Source organism: Manis javanica, chromosome 10 (assembly GCF_040802235.1).
Source record: "Manis javanica isolate MJ-LG chromosome 10, MJ_LKY, whole genome shotgun sequence".
NCBI lineage: Eukaryota > Metazoa > Chordata > Mammalia > Pholidota > Manidae > Manis > Manis javanica.
The window spans coordinates 66,504,613-66,532,149 of NC_133165.1; the positions used below are offsets into that span (position 1 = coordinate 66,504,613).

The 27,537-nt window shown below is 35.3% G+C and overlaps 1 protein-coding gene across 4 annotated transcripts; it reads left to right on the top strand.

Moving 5' to 3' along the window:
* Positions 1-851: 851 nt before the first annotated feature.
* CPSF6 (cleavage and polyadenylation specific factor 6) lies at positions 852-27,537 on the top strand. Of its 4 annotated transcripts, none has more exons than XM_037017024.2 (11): positions 852-1,009; positions 8,432-8,641; positions 9,909-10,012; positions 13,025-13,170; positions 14,031-14,204; positions 14,332-14,442; positions 14,868-15,372; positions 17,507-17,622; positions 18,115-18,268; positions 20,318-20,510; positions 27,115-27,537. In XM_037017024.2, the coding sequence occupies exons 1-10, from the start codon at positions 950-952 to the stop codon at positions 20,505-20,507; spliced, it is 1,770 nt and encodes a 589-aa protein (XP_036872919.1). In that variant the 5' UTR covers positions 852-949; the 3' UTR covers positions 20,508-20,510; positions 27,115-27,537. The 4 variants fall into 4 exon arrangements, with proteins under 4 accessions (XP_036872919.1, XP_036872920.1, XP_036872921.1 ...); XM_037017025.2 differs by having other exon boundaries at positions 20,321-20,510; XM_037017026.2 differs by lacking the exon at positions 14,332-14,442.

The following is a 27,537-nucleotide window of genomic DNA, read 5'->3' on the forward strand; positions in this document are numbered from 1 at the left end:
AGTGTCTGATTAGCTATTTGTAGCCACATCACCGGATTAGTCTCTATTACTCCAACCAAGCTTTTTCCACCACACCAAGTACAGCTATTGCTTGGCTTATCAGTGTATGATTATGCACTGTATGAATGAGTCTCTTAGGCATCAGTTTCCGTATCTGCAAAATGATAGCTGGACCTTATGACACCTTTTCCAATTCTCTTCCTGCTGGGACATTCTCTGATTCAGAAAGAAGCCCCTAACTTCAAGATGCCTCCCACCTTTGGGTTGGGTGGGCTCTAGGATGACTGAATTCAAGTTAGAGGCATCTGAACTATTTCAGAGAAAACCAACTGCAGACCTAAGGGGAAAAAGTGATGGGCAAGGAACGAAGAGGACGAGATGAAAGAAGACGACAAAATATAGAGACGGAAACATAAGAAGCATGCAAATAACATAAGTAAGCTGCAAATAACTCAAGATAACGATCAACGGGTGTCAAGCGTTCACGAGGCTGGTTTTTGCGGATGCAGAGTGAAACACTGTTCTCTCGCTCAAGGCGCTCACAAAAGGCTGGGTTACACTTTGTATTCAACCGGCGGACATACCTTCCACCTCTCTAGGAGCCTGGCTGTGAGAAATATAAGAAAAACTGAGAAATGCAAATACTACAAACGTCTGAGTGTAGCAGAGGCAACGCGAAAATAGTCTTGCAACAAATGGGACACCCCAGGCCTGGCCTAAGCAGACACAAATAGGGAACCGCCTCTGCCCTCAGAGACCCCGCTCCGCTTCCCAGCCCGCCGCGCCGCGGGGCTGCCAGCGACCGCCGCCCCGGTCGCCCACGCCTGGCCCCTGGGGCCGCGGAAGTGACGCAGGACGCTCCGCCCCCGCCGCTGGATCCGCCGCTGCTGCCGCGGCGGGCAAACCTGCTGGAGGAGGCGGCGGCGGCGGCGGCCGAGGCCGAGGGAAGATGGCGGACGGCGTGGACCACATAGACATTTACGCGGATGTGGGCGAAGAGTTCAACCAGGTACGTAAGGGCCTGGGCGCTCGCCGCCGAAGCGGGCGGCGCTGTGGCCGAGGCGCTGACCCAGGCCCGCCGCGGGCCGCAAGCCGGCGCGGCTGCAGACAGTGCGCCTGTGCCTCCTGCGGGCCATCCGCCGACCCCAGCGCGGCGCCTCCTCGCCGCTCGTTCTACGGTGTCGTTACGCAGGCCGCGGGTCCTACGGCCTCCGCGGGGCCCGGAGCGCGACCGCCCGCCGCCGTGCAGCCGCCGCCGGCTCCTCCCTCGCGGCCGCCTCGCTCCCCATTGTTGGCGGCGGCGGGCGGACGCTTCCCGCCGCGCTAGGCCGGGCGGTGGGCCGCGTGTGCGCGGGGAGAGAACTGGGCGCCCGCGCCCCTCCTCTCCCCTCCCCCGCCGCCGCGTCGGGGGGGAAGGCCGGCGGAGCGCGCGCCGCCCGCCCGCCGCGTCCTGGCCTTCCCGCTCGGGCCCCGCTGCCTCGCGTTGCTCCATTTTGTGCCTCTGTCGATGCGCGGTCGCCTCATGGAAGGCCGCGCTCACGGCCCTTTGTATCCCGCGCGCCCAGTTTCCTGGGCTCTCCTGCCCGCGTTTGCGCCAGGTTTTGGCCTGGCGCCTTCCTCCTGCTCCCTTCACACTTTCCCAAGGCGGCTTAGGTTGTGGGCACGTTCGCAACAAGTCCTTAGACTTTGGGATCAGAAATCGCGTTCAGAGTCGGTGCGCTGGCCCTGCCTCTGTGTCGGGGACTTGCAGTGCCTTTGAGGCCCACTCGTTCTTGGCCTGTGATGAAAATAACCTGTGAAGATAGGTGGCCGGGCCCAAAGGAAGACTGGAAGCGCGGTGGTTGGATGGAACAAAAAAAAACGGTAGCTCACCGAGAGATCAGAGAAGTGATTAAAATAAAAACCGTCCACCCGAAATTGCCATGGTGTAGTTTAAACATAAAGGGTTGTAAATATGACCCATTTTTTAAAGCGTAATGTTAAATGCCCTCCGAAGGATGTCCTTTACATTGTGAAAGGTTGGAGAAAGTGAGAATGAAGGTTTATCCGGTATCTTCCGCCACAGTTGCTTAAGAAGAATTAGCTGCGGAGTGGGATGTCTGTTGTTGGGCATCCTCGCAAAAGACCTCGCTTGTACTAGAGTAGTGACGTTTAAGCCTAAGCCTGCCGTTCACATTTTTACTGCCTCTTACGTAGTAACAGTTTTTAAAACCGAATTGTGCCTAACCGCAGTGCAACTAAAAGCTTTAATTTTTTTGTATTTTCCAGGTCCGTTTGAGAAGCTTAATAAAATTCTATTGGTTAATGTTTCTGTGTCCCACCTCGCCCCGCCCCCCAGTAAGCATCTTGTTTGTGACTAGTGGTTGAAGATTTTTTTTTAATAGGGAAAGCTAGAAATTGTTAGCTTTTTTTTTTTTTTCTTCAGGGAATCTGTGCCCTTGGTTTAAATATTATTAGAAAAGAAAAAAATTTTCCAGTTAGTTGTGAATGTTTCTTTCCTAGTGCGTTAAAGACGGGATATGTTTAAATAGAACCCATTGTAATCAAACTTTGTTTTAATATCTTTGTTATTTCATTGTGCTTATGTTTGGATATATGCCTGACTTGTATGCCTCAATGACAAATTAGAAAATTAACTTAAGCGCTAATTCTAATGCTTTTAAGGTCAGTAAATAAAGACCTCTAGGAAATTTTCCTTTTATCATTCCAGCCAAAAAGAGGGACATAACCACGTAAAGGAATGATTAAGCGTTGAAGACTTGTCTTCATTAGCTTTTCTTAGAAGAAAATATATTTGCTTTGCTTTTCTACTCACTATAAAGGAGATTTGGGATACAATTTTGAGCTTTCTTAAGGACTGTTTCATGAAATATTTTTTAGTCTTTCACATACTTAATTTGGGTTGGGCATTTCTCTAACCGTATAGCTGGATGGGATGATACTTTCTATCTGTGTACAGTAACTAGTGCTGTGTAGTAACTAGGCAGGAGGTAAGATTAAAATTTTGTAGCACTTATGAGGAACTACTTCGTAGGGTTCTTTTTAAAATGTAACTTTTTGTTTGACTTTCACCTATAGCATTTTATTTCACGCATAGTTGTAGGATTTTATCAGTAAGATCTTCATACTTTTGAATAGATTAATGGATTAAATAGAGACTTTGTTATTTTGCTGTCATTGGCCTTTGTAATCTTCTGCTTGCTGTGGTAATTACTGTATGAAATACGGCCGCAAAAGGATAGTTGTTCGCTTTTAAGTTTCATCTAGGTTTTAAAATGTTATTGATATATTGTATTGACCTTCTGCTGGTTGCTGTAATAAACTTCGGCTGTTATTTTATTGGAATTGAGTAAAATGTTCTACCAGGTATAACCACTCTTGACTTATTTTGGCTTCTAAACTGCTGTAAACATTTAAAAAATCTTTGTTCTAAAGTGTGCGCTGCAGTCTTAATTGCATTTGTGTCCTTTGAAATTCTCTGTAGCCTTTGTATTTTCCATTTTCTTCTATTTTAAATGGTCCTACTTTAATGAAGCTTTTTTTCATGTATGTATTTTGGCTAAGCACGGTGTAAAGCTATTTCAAACCTTGTGAGATGTTAACATGTCTTAAAAGAAACTTTAATTTGGGGATGGGCAAGAATAGTTAGTGAAACTATAGAGTTCCTTTTTTCACCAGATGAATTTAAGGATGGAGAATAAAGTTGAAGGGGAGGAGGCAGAAAGGACTCTGCTATTCTTTATGGGTGCTGTTTAATTCTTAAATTGAAGGTTTTTGGATGTAACCAAATTGAGAACAGTTGCTCCCGGGGAAGACTAATTTGAACTACTTCCAAATTTCTACATTACTTGAATTCAGAATTGAGAAGAAAGCAGTTCTGTTTCACCCTCTATAATGTGTATTAGTTCAGTTTAAACTGGGATTTGTACTCAAATGTAATAGTTATTAGCCTAATATTTAATGATTATAGATTTTTAGATTTTAACCAAAAGTAAGTTAAACATTTTAAAATTCAGTTATTCAGAATACATTTCTGAGGAGCTGTCGTATGCCAACAAGGAGGAATTCAAAATTTAGATAGTCTCTACCCTTAGAGTGCACTCTAGTAGGAGTGAGAGACAACACTGACAGGTCTTGTATTGAAGAACCCATCCTTTATGGGTTGTCTTCATCTGTAGAAGTTTTGTTGGTGGGAAAATGTCAAAAATTCTGTGAACTCCCGCAAAGTTTATATTGTGTGCATTGAAGTAATAGGTATTTTGCTTGTTCGGGGACCAGAAGCTCTTAATTTAGAATTTAGTTACTGGCCTGGGAATGACAGCAGTGCTGATTAAGTAATTTAACTACCCAGCTTTAAAATGAAAATGTATGTAGGTAGTGGCCAGAAAAAAATTCATTTAGAAGTTATGGACCCAGACATCCTCATAAGTCAACTTGCCTTTATTTTGTGAGTTACTATACTTTATATTAGTTACTGTATATCTACTCTGGTCAGTTGTTTAGCCAATTTGGAAAAAAAGTTTATTAGACAAATATCAGTGAAAACTGATTTCCAGTAAATGTATGTTTAATAGAAAACCCTCTGAGATAAGTCTGTAAGGTCAAGAATGAGGTGGGTAGAGATTCATTCAGGAATTTGGGTAGAAGTGTTTAGGGAAGCTAGAACTCTTCTCAGTTTCATTATTTGTGAGTGTAGTCATTCACCTACCTATAAATTGCCTGCTTTGTGGTTTATATGGCATATTTTTAGTACCAAGTTGGCTTCCTTACCATTAATTGAGCTTTTTACAGACCAATTTTAATATTTCAACTCAGAACGTGATTAGACAAAATTAGAAAATGATAAATTTTCTGAAAAAGATAAATACATATTAGATTATCTGCTTTTGGATTTTGGTGCTAGCTTTTTCCTTGGTATAGAATAAATTTTGTAAATGTAAAAATGTAGCTTCCCCCCACTTACATTTTTCTAAATGAAATTATTAAATTTAAAAAAATTTTTAATAGAGGGGCTATGAAACAGGTGGCCTTTGCTGAGCCATTCATTACTAGTAATATCTTATAATTCTGGTATGGTATTACAGTTCTAGGACTACCATTTTGGACCTGTCAGAATGAAGACTGTCATTCCAATAACGGTATACAGTATATCTATGGTATTACAATTTTATGGAGGTGATGAGGGAAAATATGTCTAAAAACAACTCCTTGAAGGGAAGGGGGACCATGATAATGAAAAAAAAAAGGTTGAGAAACATTGCCTTTAAAAAGGAAATAACAGAATTTTGGCTATCTTGCTATCTATGTTGTTTTTAAGTGTTTTTTCTGCCTCGGCAACAACCACTTGCATATCATGTAGAATAATCTTGAAATGTAAAGTCTTGTAAGGCTACCTTGCCTTTAGAATGATTGTAATGATTTAGAATGTAGGGAATGAAAAAAGTTACTTAGTGGATTTTTTTTTTTTAACAAACCCCAAGAGCTGTTGCTTACTGGAAGTTACATATAATGTGCAGCTCCACTGGTATTTAGCTACTGTGAAAAGTAGTTAGGAGTGGGCAGCATTTGGTGTTGAAAATAATTGGAGGGGCACTGTTGTTATTTTCTTGTTTCTGAATGCCATTAAACTTTCCTAAAGGTAATAATTGAAAAGACTACATGGTAAAACTTGACTCTGTTGACCAATTTCTCTTTGACAAAGTAGAAGCCATTTTCTTTGTTCAGTAGACTTTCAGAGCTTGCTTTTGTATGACCTTTGATAGATGTTTTGCATAATTTCAGAATATGGGTGTTTTCCTCCATTTTAAAGTGGAACAGAAAGGATGTTTTTTCTTTTTTTTTTTTTTATGTGGAGGATAGGTGTGATATGCTGAAGCTGAAAAGGAAGATTACTGACTGATAATACAAAAAAAGAGTGTGTGCTTTGGGTTGCACTTGAGTAATGGCAGCAAATGTATTCAGATTCATTAATATTTTTTCACCACATCCAAATGCATACCGTTGGGGCTAGAAGTACATACAAGCTGTGGCTTTGGAACAGAGCGAAGCTAACTGGTCCACATGGAGATCAAACCCCAGGACCATGGTCTCAATTAGCATCATACTTCAAACAATTGGAAGCAGTCCAACTACCAGACAAAATGGCTGATCCTTAATATTTGGTAGAATCATATCAATATGGAAAATTGGTTGGTGTCAACATAGGAATTCATGGACGGACAAAAATAGTAAGTGATTGTGGTTCACCAGGTTAGTGTAGCTGCAATTATGCTTGCAAATTACTGTCTACTTATGTAAACATTTTCTTAGATTTACAACTAATGAAAAATCAAGTAATATGTTAACCAATTTTGTGAAAGTGTAAACGCCAATACTTTTATTTTAGTCATACTATTAATAACCCTTGCATTCTTTTTTACTCTCCCTCAGACCATATATTGTGATTATAGTCTCTGCTGAGGAGGATGGAAACACAGCTCCCTTTGAATAAAGATAATAATAATTCTACTTGATGTACTGAATTGGATTGCAAGAGTTTAAAGTGTCCACTACCCCTTGCGGGAAGCTTTTTAGTATCTTAAATGTATGGAACCATTGCTGCAAACAGGCCACCTGAAGCTTCAGCTACACTGAAACTTCATAACAAAACTCACTCTCCTTTTTATAATTTTCACTGTCAGCTGCAGTTTGAGCATGTTAGTTTAACAGAAACTTGGTTTTGAAAGATTATTTTGGTATTGCTCTATAAACAAAATAAAATTATGGCATTATTCAGTGACTCGTGGTCTTAGTTTCTACCCATTGCTAAAGATGGCTTTGTTCTCTGACTTCCCATGAGATCTTGGGTCCCTTATTAAATAAGTCTTAGAAACATTCTGCCTTGTAACAAATTGTTATGTAAAGATTCTGTTATATACTTAGTAAATTGGTTAACTCAGTTATGCAGAAGATGACCTAAAGATGACTACAAATTTCAGGTCCCTTTGGCTATGTGTAGAAACATTTCCCCTTCTAGCTTTTTTCTTCTTTTTCTCATTATTAAAAAAAAAATCTTACCCTGGCTCTCTTCTGAATAAAAAACAATAGCTATGATTTTGGGGGGTCTATAATTACAGTATTTTGTTCATCTGTTTACAGTCATTTTGTAGATACTTTTATCTGGGTCATTCTCTATTCCATATAATAATACTCAATTATTATCCATATAATAGTAATCCCTCAAACTGTTAGCTCCTTCCCATGTGCCATTAGTGTAACAGTTTATCCTTAATAAGTTGTTTTAATAGAGGATACGAATTATGTCTGAACTCTTTAAACTCTTTAAGTTTGTTTTTTGTAATTGTAATTGCCTCTTCCTTTATTATCTCAAATATTCTTTCTATTTCATAAGGATAAAATAGTTCACATCAATTTAAATACTTGGTGGTAGAAAGAGAGGAAGATAAATACAGTTTTTCTTCTGATTATGTCTAATGAAGCCTGTGGCCCAGTAATGTTTTTACCAAAGGCAATTTAAATGGTGTTGAGTGTTGTGCCAATAACTGCATTTCATTTTTCTTGTGCTTATTTACGAATTGAACCCTCTTTGATTTTTCTCCTTTTCTGTTACATACCTGTTTCCTTTTCATTTGCCTCTTTGCTTTATATTTAGGCATGTTAGTGGTGTCCACTAGCATTGCTATTAATTCTGCTGGTGACTCTCTTAATGTCAAAGCTTTCCTAGATCTTTGTTCATACCACTTTTCTCTTGCTAATTGACTAGACACCTCTTGCTAATTGACTAGATTTCTCAGAAGTCAGGTAAGCATTAACTCGTTGTTGACTGAGAAAAATAAAACTTGCTAGATACTAATTTTTGGAGAGTTGTATTTACTGTTTCTCTTTCCCTTGTTCATTTGTTTTGACATTTGGAATTATTTACATACCACATTTCTTCTTCTCTTCCCTCTGGCTTAGCTCGCTATGCTCTTTTCTAAAACTAACAGCTTTCACAGGGTTGGGAAACAAGATCCTGAAATACCATAGAAAATAATACTTGCAATGGCTGTGAGTTTTGTTTGTGATATTTTGTGTCATTTTTCTTTAGGTACATCTATTTGTATCTATGTATTGTTTTTAAAAGTTTTATTTCCAAGGAAAGTTTTATTTTATTTTGTCTACGTGTTGTTCTTTTCCCAGGGGAACGTTATTTCCTATGTTATAGTAAATATCACTGGGAAATAGGATTCATTGTATAGAAATTCACTTGGTAGGCATCGCAACATTCAAGAACACATCTGTGACATAAAGTAAGAGAAGATTTGTACTGAGATCTTTGGGCCTTTTTCTATTTTCTGCCATATTTTTAAAACAAAATAGGTGATGAATTTGTATTCAAGTCTAGTAGTAGTCTGACTAGTGTATAATGTAGAGCATTATTTCTGTATCTCAGGAAGCTGAATATGGTGGGCATGATCAAATAGATTTGTATGATGATGTCATCTCTCCATCTGCAAATAATGGAGATGCCCCAGAAGACCGGGATTATATGGATACTCTGCCACCAACTGTTGGTGATGATGTGGGGAAAGGAGCAGCACCAAATGTAGTCTATACATATACTGGAAAGAGAATTGCATTATATATTGGAAATCTAACATGGGTAAGTAAACTTAACAAATGAATTAAATTTGGTAAATAAGTTTGAACTGTTCTAATAATGTTTTTCTCCATTTGTATAAAATAAGTGAAGTTAATAGGTTGGTTCTGTATGCTTGCTTATGCATTGAAGAAGGAAATACAGATAGCATTAAACATCTTAACTTACTACTTAGCCATCTCAGTTTTACAAAGAAAATGCTCACATAAGATCTTAAATCAGGATTTAGAACTGTGGAAAGAAAGAAAGAAAGAGACACAGTACAACTCCTAGTTTTAAAATTTTTCACTATCTAATTCATATTATAGACTTTGCTGAGTTTCATTTCTGCTCTTATATTTGAAATTTGATTTAAGGAAATACTGCTACAGTATTGTTCATGAGACTATAGATTATTAGTTGGGAGTCTCATTAACTGGATGTTCAATGTATCTATAATTTTATTAGCATTAAAACTTAAATATTCACTGAAACCGTCCTGTAGAATTTTTACATCTCTACTTAGAAACACTTTTACATATACTTGAAAGTTTAAAAATTGTCTGGAAATCAAGACTTGTCACCCTTCCCCTTCCTTAATAGTATTTTATTTTAAAATGTTTACATTTTTAAGTAACTAATTGGTCAACCTCCAACCACTTAGTCTGAGCAATTTTGTAATATTGGAGATAGTACCAGTGTAGTTATAAAAAGTGGTTGTAAGACTGAATCTTAGCTTCTCCACCTATTACTTTTGTGACCTTGGAGAAGCTCTTTAGCCTCTATTGCATCATGTGTAAAATAAGAATAATAATAGGACTTAAGGGGTTGTTTTAAGAGTTAAATAGTTAACATAAAGTACATAGTAAATACTCAATACCTGTTAGTTTTTTCCTTCTTATATTCAAACATAAGATGGAATTTATTTCCCTAAACAAGTTCCTTTAAGGAGAAGTGGACAATTGAGATTCCTTTTATTGAAAATTTAAAATAATAGCAGTCTAAAGCTGACGCACCAGAAATTCTTGAAGATTTAAAAAGAAATTTATCTTTAAGGGGGTGATACACTTTCTCATTTCTGAAGCCCTCATCAAAAGTTGAAGTTATAGCCTCGGGTGCTATTTAAAATGGGAGGCTTTGGCACTGAAATGGGAGTCACTGGCAGTGACTGTACCTACATTTGCGCTGAGCATTGATTTTTCTTTTTATTGTGAATTTACTCTTAAAAACTAATGAAACTATTAAATCTTGGATTTATTTCGATGGCTAATGAGAGGAAAATGTCTTACAGTGGACAACAGATGAAGACTTAACTGAAGCAGTTCATTCTTTGGGAGTAAATGATATTTTGGAGATAAAATTTTTTGAAAATCGGGCAAATGGCCAGTCAAAGGGGTAAGAATTTTGTTTTAATCTTTATTTCTTCTAGTGTATACTAGTAGCTAGTGACTAAAATTTTGGGGGTAACTTTCCTTGCAGTTAATGTTAATTATACACATGATACTTTATTATTCAATTGTCAGAAGGTTCTTGGACAAAGATTTGTATTCATTTCACTTATCTATGATCTAGCTCACTAAAACTAATAGAGTGGAGGTATAGACAGGTCAGGTTTACTTAATTTTCCTGAGTTTTTCCCAGTTTTTGTTGAAATGATTATTGAAATGGTAGTCTGAAGAAATGTTACTATCCCTTTGATTGAGTGATAAGGAAAGATGGGCAACTGGAAAATAATGTGCATAAAATAGATATTTTGCTTTACTTCGTTAAACTTTATTTTCTCTAAACTGTACAAATGAAGTAGGATTATTATAGGAACAGAAAATACAGATAAGCCAAAAGTAAAAAAATGAAAAGCTACAATCTCACCATGTATAGATGATCACCCTTAACAGTTTAGTGAATATACTTAGAGGTTTTATCCAAGTGCTTATATCATATTCTTATTGAAAAAAAATGAACAGGATTATAATTCATGTTTTATAACATGTTTGATACAAGGAGTAAAGCAAATATTTATCAATAAACACATTCTCTCTAATGTCTAATTCTTCCCATCATACCTTGTATGCTACTGTAATTTATTTTACCATTCTTGTTTTTGGTTATTTGGGTTTACAGTTTTTGCTATTATAAATAATGTTGTGGCTGGCATCATTTTATATAATTCTTTAAGTGCAGATTCTGGATTTTTTTAATAGGATAAATTGCTAGAAGCAGAATGATAAAGTAAATAAGCCAAAATATGCTTATTTTACGTTGACCAGTGTGCCAGTTAAACCAAGAATATTTTCAAAATGTGTGCAGAATCTCACCGCTTCTAACAAAATTCACTTCTACTACCTGGTCCGAGCTACTGGTCTCTTGAACTTTTGCAATAGCCTCCTTGTGTTCCTGCTTTCACCCTAATCTCTTACAGTCTGTACTACCACACACAGTAGAAGATGGACTAGAGTAACATCAATATTTGTCTGCTCAGAATCTACTGAGGCTTCCTCTCTCAGAGTAAAAGCCAGACTGTGGCCTGCAGGCCCTATGTAATGTTTCCCACCATTACTTCCTAGCATTCTTTGCCTTCTTATGCTGTTTCAGCCCCATTAGTCTCTTTGCTCTTCCTCAAGTGCATTGCTACTTAGAATCTAAGCCGTTTCTGGGTTGACTTTCCCTCTAGTTATCCACATGGATTTCTCTTTCCCTTCATTTAGAACTCTGTTTTAGGAGTTACCTTCTCTGGCCTCCCATGCAGAATAGCACCACTCCCATCACTCTGTTTCCTTTTTTTTTTTTTTTTCCTTTATTATGGTACATTTTACTTGTTTATTGTATTGTCTCCAGCTAGATTGGAAGCTCCACAAGAGCAGATTTTTGTTGTTGTTTACTGTTGTATCCCTGGTACTAAATGTGCCTGGCATGCATTAGGTGGTGCCCAAAAAACATTTGTTAAATTAATGAATTCATTAAATTTCTTCCAAATACTTTGACCCAAGATAATCTTGGATCAAATAGCAGAATTTGTTAACTATAATAAGGGATCTGGGCCATTCTGAACATTAGGGAGAGAAAAGTTCTAAGCTTTTAAGAGCCCTGCTGGAAATAACCTGGAATATCCTCAGCTGTACAAAATGGCAGTCATTTGTTTTGTTTCTGTTTTTTAATTTATTTCTTAATTGAGATATAGTTTACATACATACCATAAAATTCACACTTTGAAGTGTCAATTCAGTGGTTTTTAGTGTATTTACATATCGTGTAACGATTATCACTAATTCCAGAACATTTCATCTCCCCCAAAAGAAAACCCATACTCATTAACAATCTGTCTCTGTGGATTTGCCTATTTGGAGCACTTCATATAAATGGAATCATATAATATGTGGTACCATGCAGCTGACTTCTTTCACCTAGCTTGTTTTTATGAATGTTGTAGCATATATCAGTACTTAATTATTTTTATGGTTAAATAATACTCCAGTATATGGATAGACATCTTTTTAATACATCAATCATTTGATGGACTTTGGGGTTGTTTATACTTTTACTGTTATGAATAATGCCCCAGTGAATATTCATGTACTAGTTTTGTATCAACATATATTCTCAATTCTGTTAGGTGTATGTATACCCTTAGGAATGGAATTATTGGATTGTATGTTAGCTCTATATTTAACCTTCTGAGGAACTGCCAGATTGTCAAAAGTGGCTAGCACATATTACAGTACCATCAGCCATGTATGAGGGTTCCAGGTCCTCCACAGCCTCACAACACTTGTTAACTGTTCTTTTTATTATAGCCATCCTAGTGCATGTAGAATGGTATCTCATTGTGGTTTTGATTAACCTTTCCCTGATGGTTAAAGATGTTGAGCATCTTTTCATAATAAACAAAAAGTGGAAACAACCCAAACATGCATCAACTGATAAATGGATTTTTAAAGATGTAGTATTTAATGAAACATTATTTAGCCATAAAAAAATTAAATACTGACAAAAACCTTGAAAACGTCATGCTAAGTAAAAGAAGCCAGTCACAAAAAAACATACTGTGATTCCATTTACATGAACAAATACATAGAGACAAAATGGATTAGTGGTTTCTTAGGGTTGGGTGAGGGGAAGAAATGGAGTGACAGCTAATGGCTTTGGGGGTTTATTTTGGGGTGATGAAAATGTTCTAAAATTGATTGTGGTGATGATTATAAAACTGAATATTAAAAATTACTGAATTGTACACTTTAAATCAGTAAAGTATATGGTATGTTGTTACTTAAAAAAGTTATAGATGAAAATGTGAGCTTGTATAGATTTAAAACTTACTTTCAGTTTTCTTAGGTAAGAGTAAATTCAGGCGTTTCCTTTTTAATGACAGTAACATGAATCCCTCACCTCTTTAAACATATAAACATACAGGTTTGCCCTTGTTGGTGTTGGATCTGAAGCATCCTCAAAAAAGTTGATGGATCTGTTGCCTAAAAGAGAACTTCATGGTCAGAATCCTGTTGTAACTCCATGCAATAAACAGTTCCTGAGTCAATTTGAAATGCAGTCCAGGAAAAGTAAGCAATTCCTCAGAGGCTTTTATTAAAGATGTGCATTTTAACCACTTTTACTAGCATTTGCCAGATGTTATTCTAGAGATACTGTCTTAATATTTAGTTCCTTGAAGAATCCATTTTAGAAAGTCCTTGCTTTGAATTTAATAGCTGATTATGACTGTGGTCCTATGTACTAGAAACCTCCCATTTTTCTCTAATTGTCACAGGCTAAGTATTATACAGGTGTACAAGTTCTCTAGTCCTGCCATTCTTGTCCTGTCATTTGCATCCTAGAGAAAAGAAGAAACTACATTCTAATCCTTAGATAGAAGGAAAGTTATGTGGGTGTATGTTGTGGTGGGGGAGAAACCAATGATAACCAGAAAACACTCGTTTATTTTCTACTTGGCACCAAGACCTTTCACCACTTCGTAAAGTGAATATAGAAAAGGTTTGCCATTATACACTTAGGAATGGTACCACTTAAAGAGGTAAAGTAGATGGTCATATAATTAACAAATTCAAGTGGCAATTTTTCTTTGAATGTTTTAGCACACAAGACTTAATGACTGTGAGAAAATTTAAATGATGTATGCTTAGTGAAAATCTGATTTCTATTGGAGAATTTTGGTCTTGGCTGCTGCAGAGTACTAGTATTTTGAAAGTAACTCATACTTAATTGTTGGAAATACATTTAAGTCTGGATGCTTTGAGACTTCAGAATTAAATAGATGTGAATGTCACTTGGACAGGCCCAAGGCACCTGCAAATTAGTATACAGTGTAAATGAACTTTGATGTAGGGTTGTTTCTAATTACAGTGGTTACATTTCAGAGAACTATTTTAATAAATGCTATTTATGAGTATTTGGATATTTGCAGCTACACAATCAGGACAAATGTCTGGGGAAGGTAAAGCTGGTCCTCCAGGAGGCAGTTCACGTGCAGCATTTCCACAAGGTGGTAGAGGACGGGGCCGTTTTCCAGGGGCTGTCCCAGGTGGGGACAGATTTCCTGGACCAGCAGGACCAGGAGGGCCACCCCCACCTTTTCCAGGTAAAGTTTTTTTTAATTACCATGGATAAAATGTGTCTACCTAATACCTCTTTCCTTTTCTCTCTTTTTCAAGTAATGCATTATTAATGTGACTTACTCTCCTTGTTATGCTATTTTTGGAATCCAGGAAATTTGATCAAGCATCTTGTTAAAGGAACTCGGCCTTTGTTCCTGGAAACTAGGATTCCATGGCATATGGGGCACAGCATAGAGGAAATACCCATTTTTGGCCTAAAAGGTCTTTATTTTTCTCCAAACTTGCTTGACTTATATATAGAATATTTACATCAGTCTTATTTTCTTACTTCTTAAAAAATCCTTTCAAGACCATTTTTCCTTGTTTCACTTTCTAGCTTGGCATCAGAGTAGAATATAAGGTGGGTGATTTCATTGTAAGAAGCGTGTGTGCACTGAAAGATGGATACTAAGCATTGTAATCTTTCATAAATGTTTTAGTAATTTTTCTTAAGCATAAATTGAGCTAGTTAAATTTGTAAGGATATACTTCACCTTTGTAGTTGCTAGTGTAGCATTTACCATATAGGTTTTATTTAAAGAGAAAGAATCTTGGTCTGTGAATTATGCTTTAAAAGTATAATTTTGGCATGAAAGTTAAAATGCCTTATTGAAGTATTTTTTTTCTCTCTCTCCTTTATTCTTTAGCTGGACAGACTCCACCACGTCCACCCTTAGGTCCTCCAGGCCCACCTGGTCCACCAGGTCCTCCACCTCCTGGTCAGGTTCTGCCTCCTCCTTTAGCTGGGCCTCCTAATCGAGGAGATCGCCCTCCACCACCAGTTCTTTTCCCTGGACAACCTTTTGGGCAACCTCCATTGGGTCCGCTTCCTCCTGGCCCTCCACCTCCAGTTCCAGGCTACGGCCCACCTCCTGGTCCACCACCTCCACAACAGGGACCACCTCCACCTCCAGGCCCCTTTCCACCTCGCCCACCGGGCCCTCTTGGGCCACCCCTTACACTTGCTCCTCCTCCGCATCTTCCTGGACCACCTCCAGGTGCCCCACCACCAGCTCCACATGTGAACCCGGCTTTCTTTCCTCCACCAACTAACAGCGGCATGCCTACATCAGATAGCCGGGGTCCACCACCAACAGATCCCTATGGCCGACCTCCACCATATGATAGGGGTGACTATGGGCCACCTGGAAGGTGAGTTAGTATGCATCTGTGACAATAGTCTTGATTTTTCTGTTAAGTAAACAATAGTCTACGCTCCGTCACTGAGAATTTTTTTTTTAATTACGGTCTTTTCCTCAGACACTCAATTTTCTGTATTGTCTTCTTCTTAGAAGAGGCAGTATTGTAGGGTAAAAAATTGAACAGGGTTGGAAATTATCCAACTCTGCCACTTACTTATCCATGTGATTTAGGGTAAGTCACTAAATCCTGAGGATTCATTTGCATCATTTTTCAAGTTAAAAGTGGTTAATAAAGATGATTCAAGTAAGCAAATGGAATTATTAAGCTAGCATTAAGATTTCAGAATCTCTCATTTACCATTGATGGCACTAACTACATACAACATTAAAGATTTTTCATTGTTTTAGAAGCCAGGTAAGTTTGTTAGATGGTTACTGTTGATTATCTCATGCTGATCCAGAGTCCTGAGTAGTAAATTACTAACTTTTAATTAAAACGGGAACATTTAATAATTTGCAAATATATTTGGGTGGGCAAGTGCTTGTAAAACACAGGCTTTGTGGAAGTTAATGGCAATTCTTAGAGAAAAGACTGGGGGGACACCACTGTTGAAACTAAGTAATCTCTTAGCTCCCTTTCAAAGTAATTTAAAATTATTCATACTCAAGCCTTAATTCGGAGAACTATGTTTATAATCCCCAAGAACTCTCTGGATTTGATTTGCCTCTTTCACTTTCTTTTGAGTTTATCATTTGATTTTGTACTTTTTAATGATAATTATTAAGCAGCTTTGTATTTCAGTTTGTCTGGTAATGTACTGCAGGAATGGTTATGAGCATCTGCCTAATTCCATATAATTGTGCCCACCCACAGCAGTTAATTTGATATTGTAAACAAAGGCTATTGACAGCTACCTATCCTTAGAAGTTGCACCTTTTTGACTGCCAAAAATACTTTGTTTTCTTTAGAAAGTGGTAAACTGCCAAGTTAGTATAACTTCTGTTCACTTTAAGTTCAGTGAGCAACTGCCTATCAATTACTTACCCTAAGTGTGTAAGAGTGGGTTAGGTATCTTGGTTAGACAGTTTAAAATTTGAGTCTCATATCCTTTTCCTAACATTATAGAATTTGTGCAGTATCAGGTTTTCAAAAATGGGGAGAGGGATTACTATTGATTAGTGTTTTATGAAGCTTATTGAGAACTCATCTTCCATGGGATTTTTTTTTTTAAGGGGGGATAGAATGGGCACAAGTCTCAGCACTTAAGTTGAAATCATACATGGGTTTTTGAACAACTTGTAATTTGGTGTCAGGATGTTTATAAAGTTTTGGGAATAATAGTAATAACAATAATGCCTTAAAATGATACAAAAGGATAGATCAGCTATTTCCTCATTGCATTGCAAAGAACTATTGCTTGCCTCAATTCAGTGTCCTACCCTAGTAACTAAGATGGCAAAAATTTTGACTTTTCCTGTACTACACATATATAATTTTCAGAGTTGTCAAGCACCTTTAGAAAGTCTTGGCATTTCATTACAGTTTTTTTCAACAGATACATACACTTAAATAAATAACCTTTATTTACCAGATACTTTTCTTAGGTACTTAGTAGCAAACAAGATAGTCTAAAATGTTCTCTTGCCTGAAATTCTATTCATAAACATTTATTATCCTTGTATTGTGAGTTGGGCCCTGTGCATAGAGGATCTGAACATAAACCAAATTCCTGCCCTTGATTGTGTAGGGTTATATTCTTTGCTTTTTTTTACGTATATATAAATATATATTCATACATAACCGTGTGCTATATAATACATTACATCAGTACAATTTATTGTCTGTTTATTTTTTGTGTAATTCTAAAAAATATTTATTGTAGATATGTAAATATGTCATTTCTGGCCTCCAGGAAGACTAGGTTTCTAAGGTGCTAGTTTATTTCAGCTGGAAGATCCTGGTGTAAGAGTGTTTTGCTTAGACTTGCTCTCTTATAAGAGAAAAGAACATGCTTTGATGTAAAAAAGTAACAACCAGCTCAGAGGCACTTGTTAGAAGCAATTAATAATGAATTGTTTTATATTGCTATGACTAACTTAGAAAATCTGTTGAGTACGAGCTAAGGTTTATTTTGATTTTATAGGGAAATGGATACTGCAAGAACACCATTGAGTGAAGCTGAGTTTGAAGAAATCATGAATAGAAATAGGGCAATCTCAAGCAGTGCTATTTCAAGAGCTGTGTCTGATGCAAGCGCTGGTTTGTACATTTCTTCCAGTGTTAACATTTCTTATTTATGTTATTAGGAATGACCTAAAACTTTTACTACAGTGTTGAAGTTTGGTCATTTATATGTGGTAGTTATGTTTGTATTCCAAATTGTTACCTGTAGTCTATTTAAAAGGCACTGAAGGAAGCTGTATGTCACAGTGTAGTGGAAAGATCCTTAATTTCAATTTTTAGGTCTAGATTTAAGTACTGGCCCTGGCATTTAATGGTTTAGGAGCTTTAAGGCAGCTCATTTATTGCTATATTTACAAATAAGAACTTATATGTATTCATAAAATAAGCAAAATAACAACAAATTGTGCTGACATTCACATAAAAAAGCCTTTTCCAAATAGTTGAAACACTAAAAAAAATTAAGACATCTAATGTAGCCATTTTAAAGTGCATATTATAATTACCTCAAGTGGTGGATGGTATTTTGAAAACCAGATTTAATTTTAACCCATTTTCTTCCTCTCACAGGTGATTATGGGAGTGCTATTGAGACATTGGTAACTGCAATTTCTTTAATTAAACAGTCCAAAGTATCTGCTGATGATCGTTGCAAAGTTCTTATTAGCTCTTTGCAAGATTGCCTTCATGGAATTGAATCCAAGTCTTATGGTTCTGGATCAAGGTAAAACTTTTCCTGTTTTGTGTCTATTTAAAACTGCTACTCTACAAATAGAAAAAATAGTCCGTTTGGGGCTTTAAAATAGGACTTTGATTTTACTTACTACTGTTTTTTCAGCAACTAGAGTGATGTTTGTTTTGTTTTAAACTCTAAATTAAATGTCAGGTGTTCACTTGCTTAAAACCCTTCAAAGGCTACTAGTGACTCTTAGAGTAAGACTAAATGAATAGTAAATAATATTGAGGCACTGTATGGTATAGACTGTAGCCCCTGCCTATCTTTTTCAGCTGCATCTTATACCTCTCCCATTACTCACTGTTTTCTCTAGCCATATTGGATTCCTTTTTCTTTCTCCTGGCACATTAAGTACTTGACCCACTTGTTTCTGTACTTGATATTCCTTCTGCTGGGAGCCCATTTCCCTGGCTCTTAATATAGCTGGCTCTTGTCTCAACTCAGTGTAACTTCCTAGGAGGGATCTTCTCCCAGGTTATTCTGTCATTCTTTTGTTTCTTTCATAGTATTTTGCCATTATCTGTTCTTATTTATTATTAATGCCCTTTCTTTTCACCACAATACATGTTGAAAGGTAGAAGAGGTGGGTCTTACCTATCTTGTTCACTACAATATTTCTAATGGCTGAACAGTGCTTGGTGCAGAATGGATGCTAAATAAATATCTTTTGAACAGGGGAGTTAATGAATAAATGATCAATCCATTCCTAGTTTTTTAATTAAATTCCTTATTTTAACATTACTGCTAACCTTGAAATTTTACCTGTTTTTGAAAAGTAGATCTTTAATCTTCACAAGATATTCTTAGATCTGTCTTTAGTATACTTTATCTGGCGGTATAATCTTCTTCATTAAGTTAAGGCAAATGAGCTTGTCTTTGTCACAGGCCCCAACTTTATAATTATTATTTCTGGCTCAATGTAAGGATCTTTGTATCTGAACAAATTTTTCATAGCTAATGACCATATCATTCTTTTTATTATTAAAGTATCATTGATACTCTTATGAAGGTTTCACAAGAAAAACAATATGGTTACTACATTCACCCATATTATCGAGGTTCCCCCCCATACCCCATTGTAGTCAGTGTCCATCAGTGTGTAAGATGCCACAGAGTCACCACTTGTCTTCTCTGTGCTACACTGCTAATGACTATATCTTACATATTCTTTTTAAGTCCAAAGTAAGAACTTCTGCCTTGATCAAGGAACTTGGCACTTAATGATGTTTGCTAAATCTAGCTGTCTGATGCAAAAATGGAGATTTAAATTAATAGGCAGTTGTTACTTCCTTACTGTGAATTATGGAATTTAGAATTTCTAGCAGTGTTTTAGGCAGTATGCTTCAGTTAAATTACCTCTTTTTTTGTTTGTTTTATAAGACAGCTCTTAACACATTTCTCTTTAATAACAATGTGAATAGTATCCCAGGTTTTTCTAGAGATCATAATTACTAGGTCTCTCTGCTCCCCGTCATGGACCCCCAGCCCTTCTAGCAAACGTGTATGTTATTTGAAAGTTTCTTGGTGGAGTACCACTCATGCTAAACAAAGTTTTGGTTAGTTATAAATGTAAAATTGATATTTATATATAGGTTTAGGTAACCTGTATTGATAGTGGTAATTTTTATGTTTGTAAGTCTCATTGTATATTGAATGACTTTAAGAATTTTATATCTTAAAAAACAACCTTTTTTATAAGTATGGTCTTTAGTTTGTAACACAAGTCTTTTGAAATTTTCCCTCTTTTGCCTTTGTTTTTCATTCAGTAAACACTACATGTCTGTATTAGGCTACTAGTTATAATAGATGTAATAGATGCTATGATATATTGCCCTGGTGTGCCTGGTTCCCAATTTTTAGGTGAATATTTTTTAAAATGCAATTCATAGTTCATGTATGTAGGTAGGTTGATAAGTCATTGCAGTTCAGAATATCATAAGTCTAAACTAGATTTATAAAAAATTTTGGTGTTTAAAAATACTGAATCTTTTTAAGCTGTCCATTTATGGAGAGCATTAATTCAGTAATTTCTTTTAGAAGACGTGAACGATCAAGAGAGAGGGACCATAGTAGATCACGAGAAAAGAGTCGGCGTCATAAATCCCGTAGTAGAGATCGTCATGATGATTATTATAGAGAGAGAAGCAGAGAACGAGAGAGACATCGGGACCGGGACCGGGACCGAGACCGAGAACGTGACCGAGAGCGCGAGTATCGTCATCGTTAGAAGGTGGGTACTCCTTGTTCCTGTTGTACTTAGCATATGTATTATTAATAGTAATTGTAACTCCAAGGCTATTGTTTATACAGTATATACCTACATTTTAAATGGTCCGACTACTTGTTCTGAATTTAACCTTCCAGAAACATCTGAGAAAAATGATTGGTAAGTAATGACAGGTAAAAAAATGTGACTTCTTATCCTTTACTATTGTATTGCTGAGTTAATAACTTTTGGGTTTTAGATTGTTTAATGGTATTAAGAAAGCAGGAAAATAAGAGAACTCATTGTCTACTTCTAATATCTGAAAATTGAAATTGTCTTAATCACATACACAGTTTTCATATTTAAAATAAAAAATACAGGGAGTTGATTCATACACACACACACACACACACACACACACACACACACAAAATGTGCTTGGACTTTTAAATTAAATTGGAAGTTTCTCTCCTTAAACTAACTTATATTTATCCCTAAAACTCGAAGAATATCTAACTACCAGTATAATAGCTCACAATACAGGAGGATGTTTTTTCTCAGCATTGAAAGGTTTTTCTATTAAAAAGTTTTTAAGAAAAGACACTTTTCCTGGCATTTGGTTTTTGTTTTATAAAAGAAACAGTAATTTGCAAAGAAGATACGAAACTTTATTAAAATGGGTTCAGGGTACTCTATATCTAAAAGTTGTATCAGATCACACATCCCAGGTTAGGATAACTTTGAAATGATTTTCTTTGACCTTTCATTCATAAACCATAATCATTGTGTCTTTTTTCTGTATTTTAAAACTATTTCTTGTGTACATTTATCATAAAATGGGAAGAGTTGTCTGTTTATACTTCATTTTCACGTGTAATTTTATTTTTTATATTTGTGAACAGCATTTATTCATGTGAAAAGTGGGGGGAGGGCAGGTATAAGATTTATGCATGTGACAGTTTATTCTGTAAACAAATATTTTTTCTTTACATGTTGATGGCATATCCAAATTAGGCTAAAACAAACCCCTTGTAACTATTTAGATGATTATTTTCCATAATCATGGGAAGCATTGAACATTCAATCATGGTAATTATCCGTATTTAAATTGTTAAGGGTAAAATCAAAGACTTTTTCTCAAGTATATGTAATTCTGTGGCAGAATAGCAGTTTCTTTAAGCAAGTGAGATCCTTTTTGAATATAAGTAAAATGTAAAGTCTTACTTTTATGGTACACAAATGAGATTATAGTTTTAAGGGCTTTTTGAAGAGAAAAGGCCAATTTTAATACTTTTCTTTGCATTTCAAATATGCATCTTGAATATTTATCAAAACTAATACAAAGTTCTCCGTGTATTGTATTACAGAACTTAATGTAAATCTCAAAACATTTTTTTAACATGAGGCAAGACAGTTTTCACTTTTAAAAAACTAAGCTTATTGAAACTGATACTATTTTTGGATATAAGTAAGAATGTTGTATCATATAAATCTAGATACTAAATTTTGAAGATATAGCTGCCCACCTCACCCCCCAGCCCTCACCCCTAGGTTGAACACATCTTGATCCCATCTTTTGAAAAAATTCTCAGTGTCCATGAGTTCCTTAAGGTGAATTGTGGCCAGTTTACTACTTGAAATGCCTAACTGTATCAGCCATTTCATTTATAGTAAGGTCATACATGTTATATTTTTACTTAATCTTTGTCAGTTAGCAGCCAGCTTCTAGTAACTGAGGAAGGCATGATAACAAAACTCACATACATTTTCAGGCATCCCCAAAATTGAATGTGCCCATCAAGGGGCTTCTGAACCAGTTTGTGCCCAAAATTAATTAATGAATTTTCTTACTGGTTTTAAACTAGCATAGTCAACCAGGTTAACTCCTTGAAAAGCCCACTGTCAATTTTAAATACTTTGAATTGACTAACATTGCATTACATTCCTGTAATGGGTACACCTAACTTATATCATGGCTTGAGTTTCATTACATTCAGATATTAACTATGAATTCCTAACTTGCAAACTATTGTTGACGCTTTTTCTTAACCACTGATGTGTACCATACCAAAATGCCCATGTTTTGTTTGTACATTAATCAGAATTGAGTTGTAATATTGTTATGTGCCTTCATCCAAGCATTGCACATAAGCATTTCTAGTGCAAAAAATTCTGTTACCCTGGACTACTTGTACCTTTGCTTTACCAAACAGTATTTATTGTGGATATAGATGTACATAAAGGGGTGGGGACTGGGATTAAATACATTCAAGTAAAAAAAAACAAAAAACTATCTGCACATTTAATCACATCAAATAAGGTCTGTTGACCTTTTTAGGAGTTTTAAAATATGAGTCCTTTTGAGTTTTCATGTAAATCTTAAGTGGACTGAATGGAATGAGTAACTTGGAAGTTAAAGTGAATGTCAGTAAGTCTGTATACAAATAAAACAATAATGTAATCTATTATTAAAGTGATGATGAATGACTAAAGGGGCAACTTCTTAACTGGAAACTTAATGATGTTGGCAAACTGTTAATGTCTGTCCCATCTTAATTTTTTGTGTTTGAACTGTTGGTAATGTTAATTGCATTCTCTCATTTTAAAAATGTATTAGTTTTTCTAAGAGCATTTAGTATTCTAAGTTCAAATAGATAATATTTGAATGGGATTATCAGTATTGTAAATTTTCAGTATGTAAACACATTGTGCTTCATCTTCTGTAATTTCTGCCTGTATTCTCAGACCACTCTGAGCAAAACAAAAGTAGTAGAGTGTTTTCAGATTGTACACTTCTCACAGAAATAATTTTACTTTCATAGTTGAGTTTGTTTTCTTTTAGATTGTGTTCCTCTTATTACTTGTTTGGAACAATGCTACTTAGCACATTTCTGTAACAATTCAGTTTTTCTTTGTGTACTATAGAATAACGAACCGAATTATTTTTTTAAATACTCTCTATTCATGCTTTTCCTTTCCCTGAAATATGAGGTTTTACATATTCTCAAATCATTGCCCATTTCTTTGGTAGAATTTTTAAGTATCGTGTGGGATGTGGATTAAATAACTACTCTTTCCTCTGTTGTACTGCTTTTCTTCTACCATGAATTTCATGATCATAGATTTTATTGTTACTGCACAAGATTTAGGGGTCTTTGAATTCTTCATTCAGTTTATAGCTTTCCATTTGTTTGGGAAAAACAAAGCCAAAAGAATAAAAAGTTCTTATGTTAAAATGTTTCATCTCTTTAAGATTTAGAATTACTTTGAAGGTTATGTGAAAATTAAGTAACTCTTAGTTATCTGATGAATGATACTAGTGATGATATTTAAAATTTATTTCTGCAACTCTTAAGTCATCTGAAATCTGCCTATTACTGTCCAGCCCTGCCTGTATTTCATTGTGTTTTCCCATATATCCTAACTGCTCTGCTTCATCTGGGTATGCTAGCTCTCACCTCTACTGTAATTTTCCTTGCTTTTACTCTTATTTGCAAACTTGTCTGACTATATACATAGTTATCTTGATTAAAGTGACAGGAGGGTAGAAAGTGATTCCTTGAGTGTATGTATAGTGTATTTTTTGCTCACGGTGGTTTAAGAATATGGTTTTGTTTACAAATGATTAATGTTCCCTGTTCAAAAAAAAAAAGACCTCAGTGCCAGTGTGAGTCACCTTGCTCTCTCACCTTCATCTCAGTGTGAAATTTACTACCATTGTTCTAGTTTGTAAATTACATTGTTTTGAATAAATAATGTTTTGAACAAATATTTAGTTAGCGTTTTTTAAAGAAAACCTAATAACCAAAAAGGGGTTAAGGGTGCCCTATATGCTATGCAAATTAGTCAACTATGGTAGCATGTTTTAACTTACAGTGAATTCTAAATCACATAAACAGCTTATTTTGCAGTGTCCATTTTTGTGAAATTTTGGGGCAAAGCTGAGTTTTCTTTGTGGCAAAGTTTGTTTCTACTATTTAGTGAATTGCCTAGAGTAACAATCTTACATGTATTATAGTGTAATAAAAGGCTTTAGTTAAAATGAGGTAAGTACCATCTCCAGAGGTAGAAAAATGAAAATATGTTTTGGTAGTAGTAAGGGAATTTTTTGATGAATACCTACAGTAAACAATTTTGTGTGATATGCTCTAGTCAACACAAGAAAGGGTTGGCTTATATTTAGATACTTCTGTTTCTTTTGTCCATACCATCTCCATTCCTCTCATTAAGGATTTTCATATAAAAGTGAATTTTGTTTCACTGAGTTAATGAAAACACGTCTCTAAAATTATATAGAATCCATTAATTCAGTATATTAATGTGATACCTGTAAAAGAGCCATATCTAATGTATATTTTAATCTTGAAAGATGAATTTTCCATGAGTTTAGAAATACTTATGCTAACAGATTTGCTTAAATGAGTTTCTAACACTCATAATTTGAGTTGTTAGTATTGGCTTGATCTCACATTATTATCTCAAAATGCAAGTGCTTCTCTGTATTGAAATTTCTCTTAGTGCTCACTTCACAGACTTGATTAAAGAGCTGTAGATTCCATTTATCTTCTTATTCTTTTAAGTGTTTACACATATCTTTCTTTTATAACTGATAGCTAACCCAAGTAATTTTGTGGCTTTGACACAGATTTGACCAAATGGTATTCTGAAAATATGAGCATTGAATGTATTTGTCACTTTTAAGCTTCTTTTTGCTATCTTTGTTTATGGAGATGTCTACTTAGAAATTTGAGACTATAAAATATGGATTTGGATTACTGGAAATGGGTTCTATTGCCTTCAAATTCGCTTCCGTTTGAGATTGTAAAATTTGTATTTCCAAATGGATATATGTAAAGTGTTTAGAAATAGTCTGTCAGACTCTCCTTTAGATTTTATGTCTGTATGGTGAAAATGAGAGACTTACTAGTAAACATCTATCTATAAATATAATCAAGAAAAAGATGAGTGTATTTTCCTTGATAAAGATGTATGTTATAACTTCATAAATAGGCTCTACGTAAAAAAGTATAGAACTCTCCATTGAGTGATGAATATATAAAGTTGCAGTATATGCCATAGGTGTTTTGGAAGGGTTGGATATTTTTGTTCGGCTCACTGTGACTTTAAGTAATTCTTCCCTCTTAATGTCCTGATCTCTCTTTTTCATCCCTCCTAGCATAACAAAAAAATTGTGGGATAGCATTCTTTTGCAATTAGATTTATGATCCAGTAACTCATTTTTCAGATTAGAACATATTCTTTGTCTCTCTTTAACACCTTTTAATACCAGTTTTTAAAAGTGCATTGCAAATAATAAAAATAAAGCATATGAAAGCTACCTTTTTAGATTTTTTTTCATGAAATAATTCCACTTAAAGCTCCATCAGTGTGAGATAAATGTACAATAGAAGGTAACATTACCTTAAGTATGTCCTTGAAAAATCTGGGCAAATTGAAATTACTCATTTAAAAGAAAAAGTCCAGGATTATAACATCTGTTTTTATCTTTAGCAGTTGTAAAAGTTAGATTTTTGTTTCTAGGCAATGTGAATGCATATGTGTATTGATGTTCTTAAGATTATTATAGCCTAGTTGGGGAGGAAAAGACACAAAGTTTCTAGTTGTGAGAGAATATTGATTACTCTTAATTACAGAGAAAAAGGGATTTTTCTATTATTTTTAATGACAGAATATTATTAAATATTATGCCCTTTTGCCCCTTATTACATCATCTTATTGAAATGCCCTCTTGGAATTTACATTTTAAATATCTGGTGTTTCAGTGATCACTTATATACAAGTTAAATTGAATGTTTCTTTTGTGAACCTCTACCTGAAGTTTGTATATTTATGTATTTTTGAAATTTTAGTTTATTACATTTATTGGGGTTTTTTTTTAATGTCAGTTTTCAGTGAAATTTATCATTGTAGATTCCTATTGAGCTCTTCTGGTTAGTTGATACGTTACATTAGATATTTCAATACAGGTGGAATAGAATGAAAGTAAAGTAAATGTTTTAAATTTGTATTATGTCAAGATTTGTATGTGGATGTCATATTTATTAAATGTGCATACTGAACTATATATTTACAAATTTTGTAACATGGAGCACCATTTGGTTTATAACGTTTGCAGAAGTTCCTGTATGCTGTCAAATAAATACAACTAATTTGTAAAATAACTTTTTGCATTTTATATTCATTTCTCATTTAATTGTTAATGAGTTATATATAGAATTGATATGTGAGTGAAGGAAAATATTTACATTAAAATCAAGCATTTTTCTATTTATTTTTGTAGTAAGCATATTTTAGAAAATGACTTATAAATGTTTACATCATCGCAGAAACAGTAGTTGCTATATTTCATTTGTTTCCCTCATTAAATTATAAGGCAAATATTTAAGAAGAATAAAATCATAATGTCTGAGGTTTAATCATCACGTAAATTGGGAGCATTTCTCCACCACAAAGGGCAGCTACTGTTTCAATTAATTCTTATTTTGTGTTAGAGTACATACAGTGAAGTAGATGCACGCACGACTTGTGTATGTATAGTTAAGCCAGCGTTTTTCTGTGTACTGTGGGGAATAGCAAAATCTACATCACAAATTTTGACACATTACAGCTGAAGGAAGAGGAACACCTTCCAAGACAGTCTTCATGGGGGAAAATGATGCTTGTCCAGCAGTTTGCTTCTTGTGATTGAACTGAACCTGTAAGGATTCATGGATAAAATGAACAGGAATAGATCTGAATAAAGCAAATCTGCATAAATGGTAACCAGTAGCTCTACTTTTATTTTTTATGTTGCTTAACTGTTCTATTTGAAGGAAACCTGTGTGATTTAAAAAGTTATAGCTTTTGCAACTTTATTACTGGTTATATACATTTGACCATTATAATGTGCAAGCAATTGGAACAAAATGTCAAGTAAATGCTTGTTTTTATAGTAGTTTGTTCTTGTTAAAAATGTTCATATGATAATGTCTGTAAACAGCACCACTTTGATTACAATAGATGTAGTGTTGTAATAAACTGTTTAATGGGG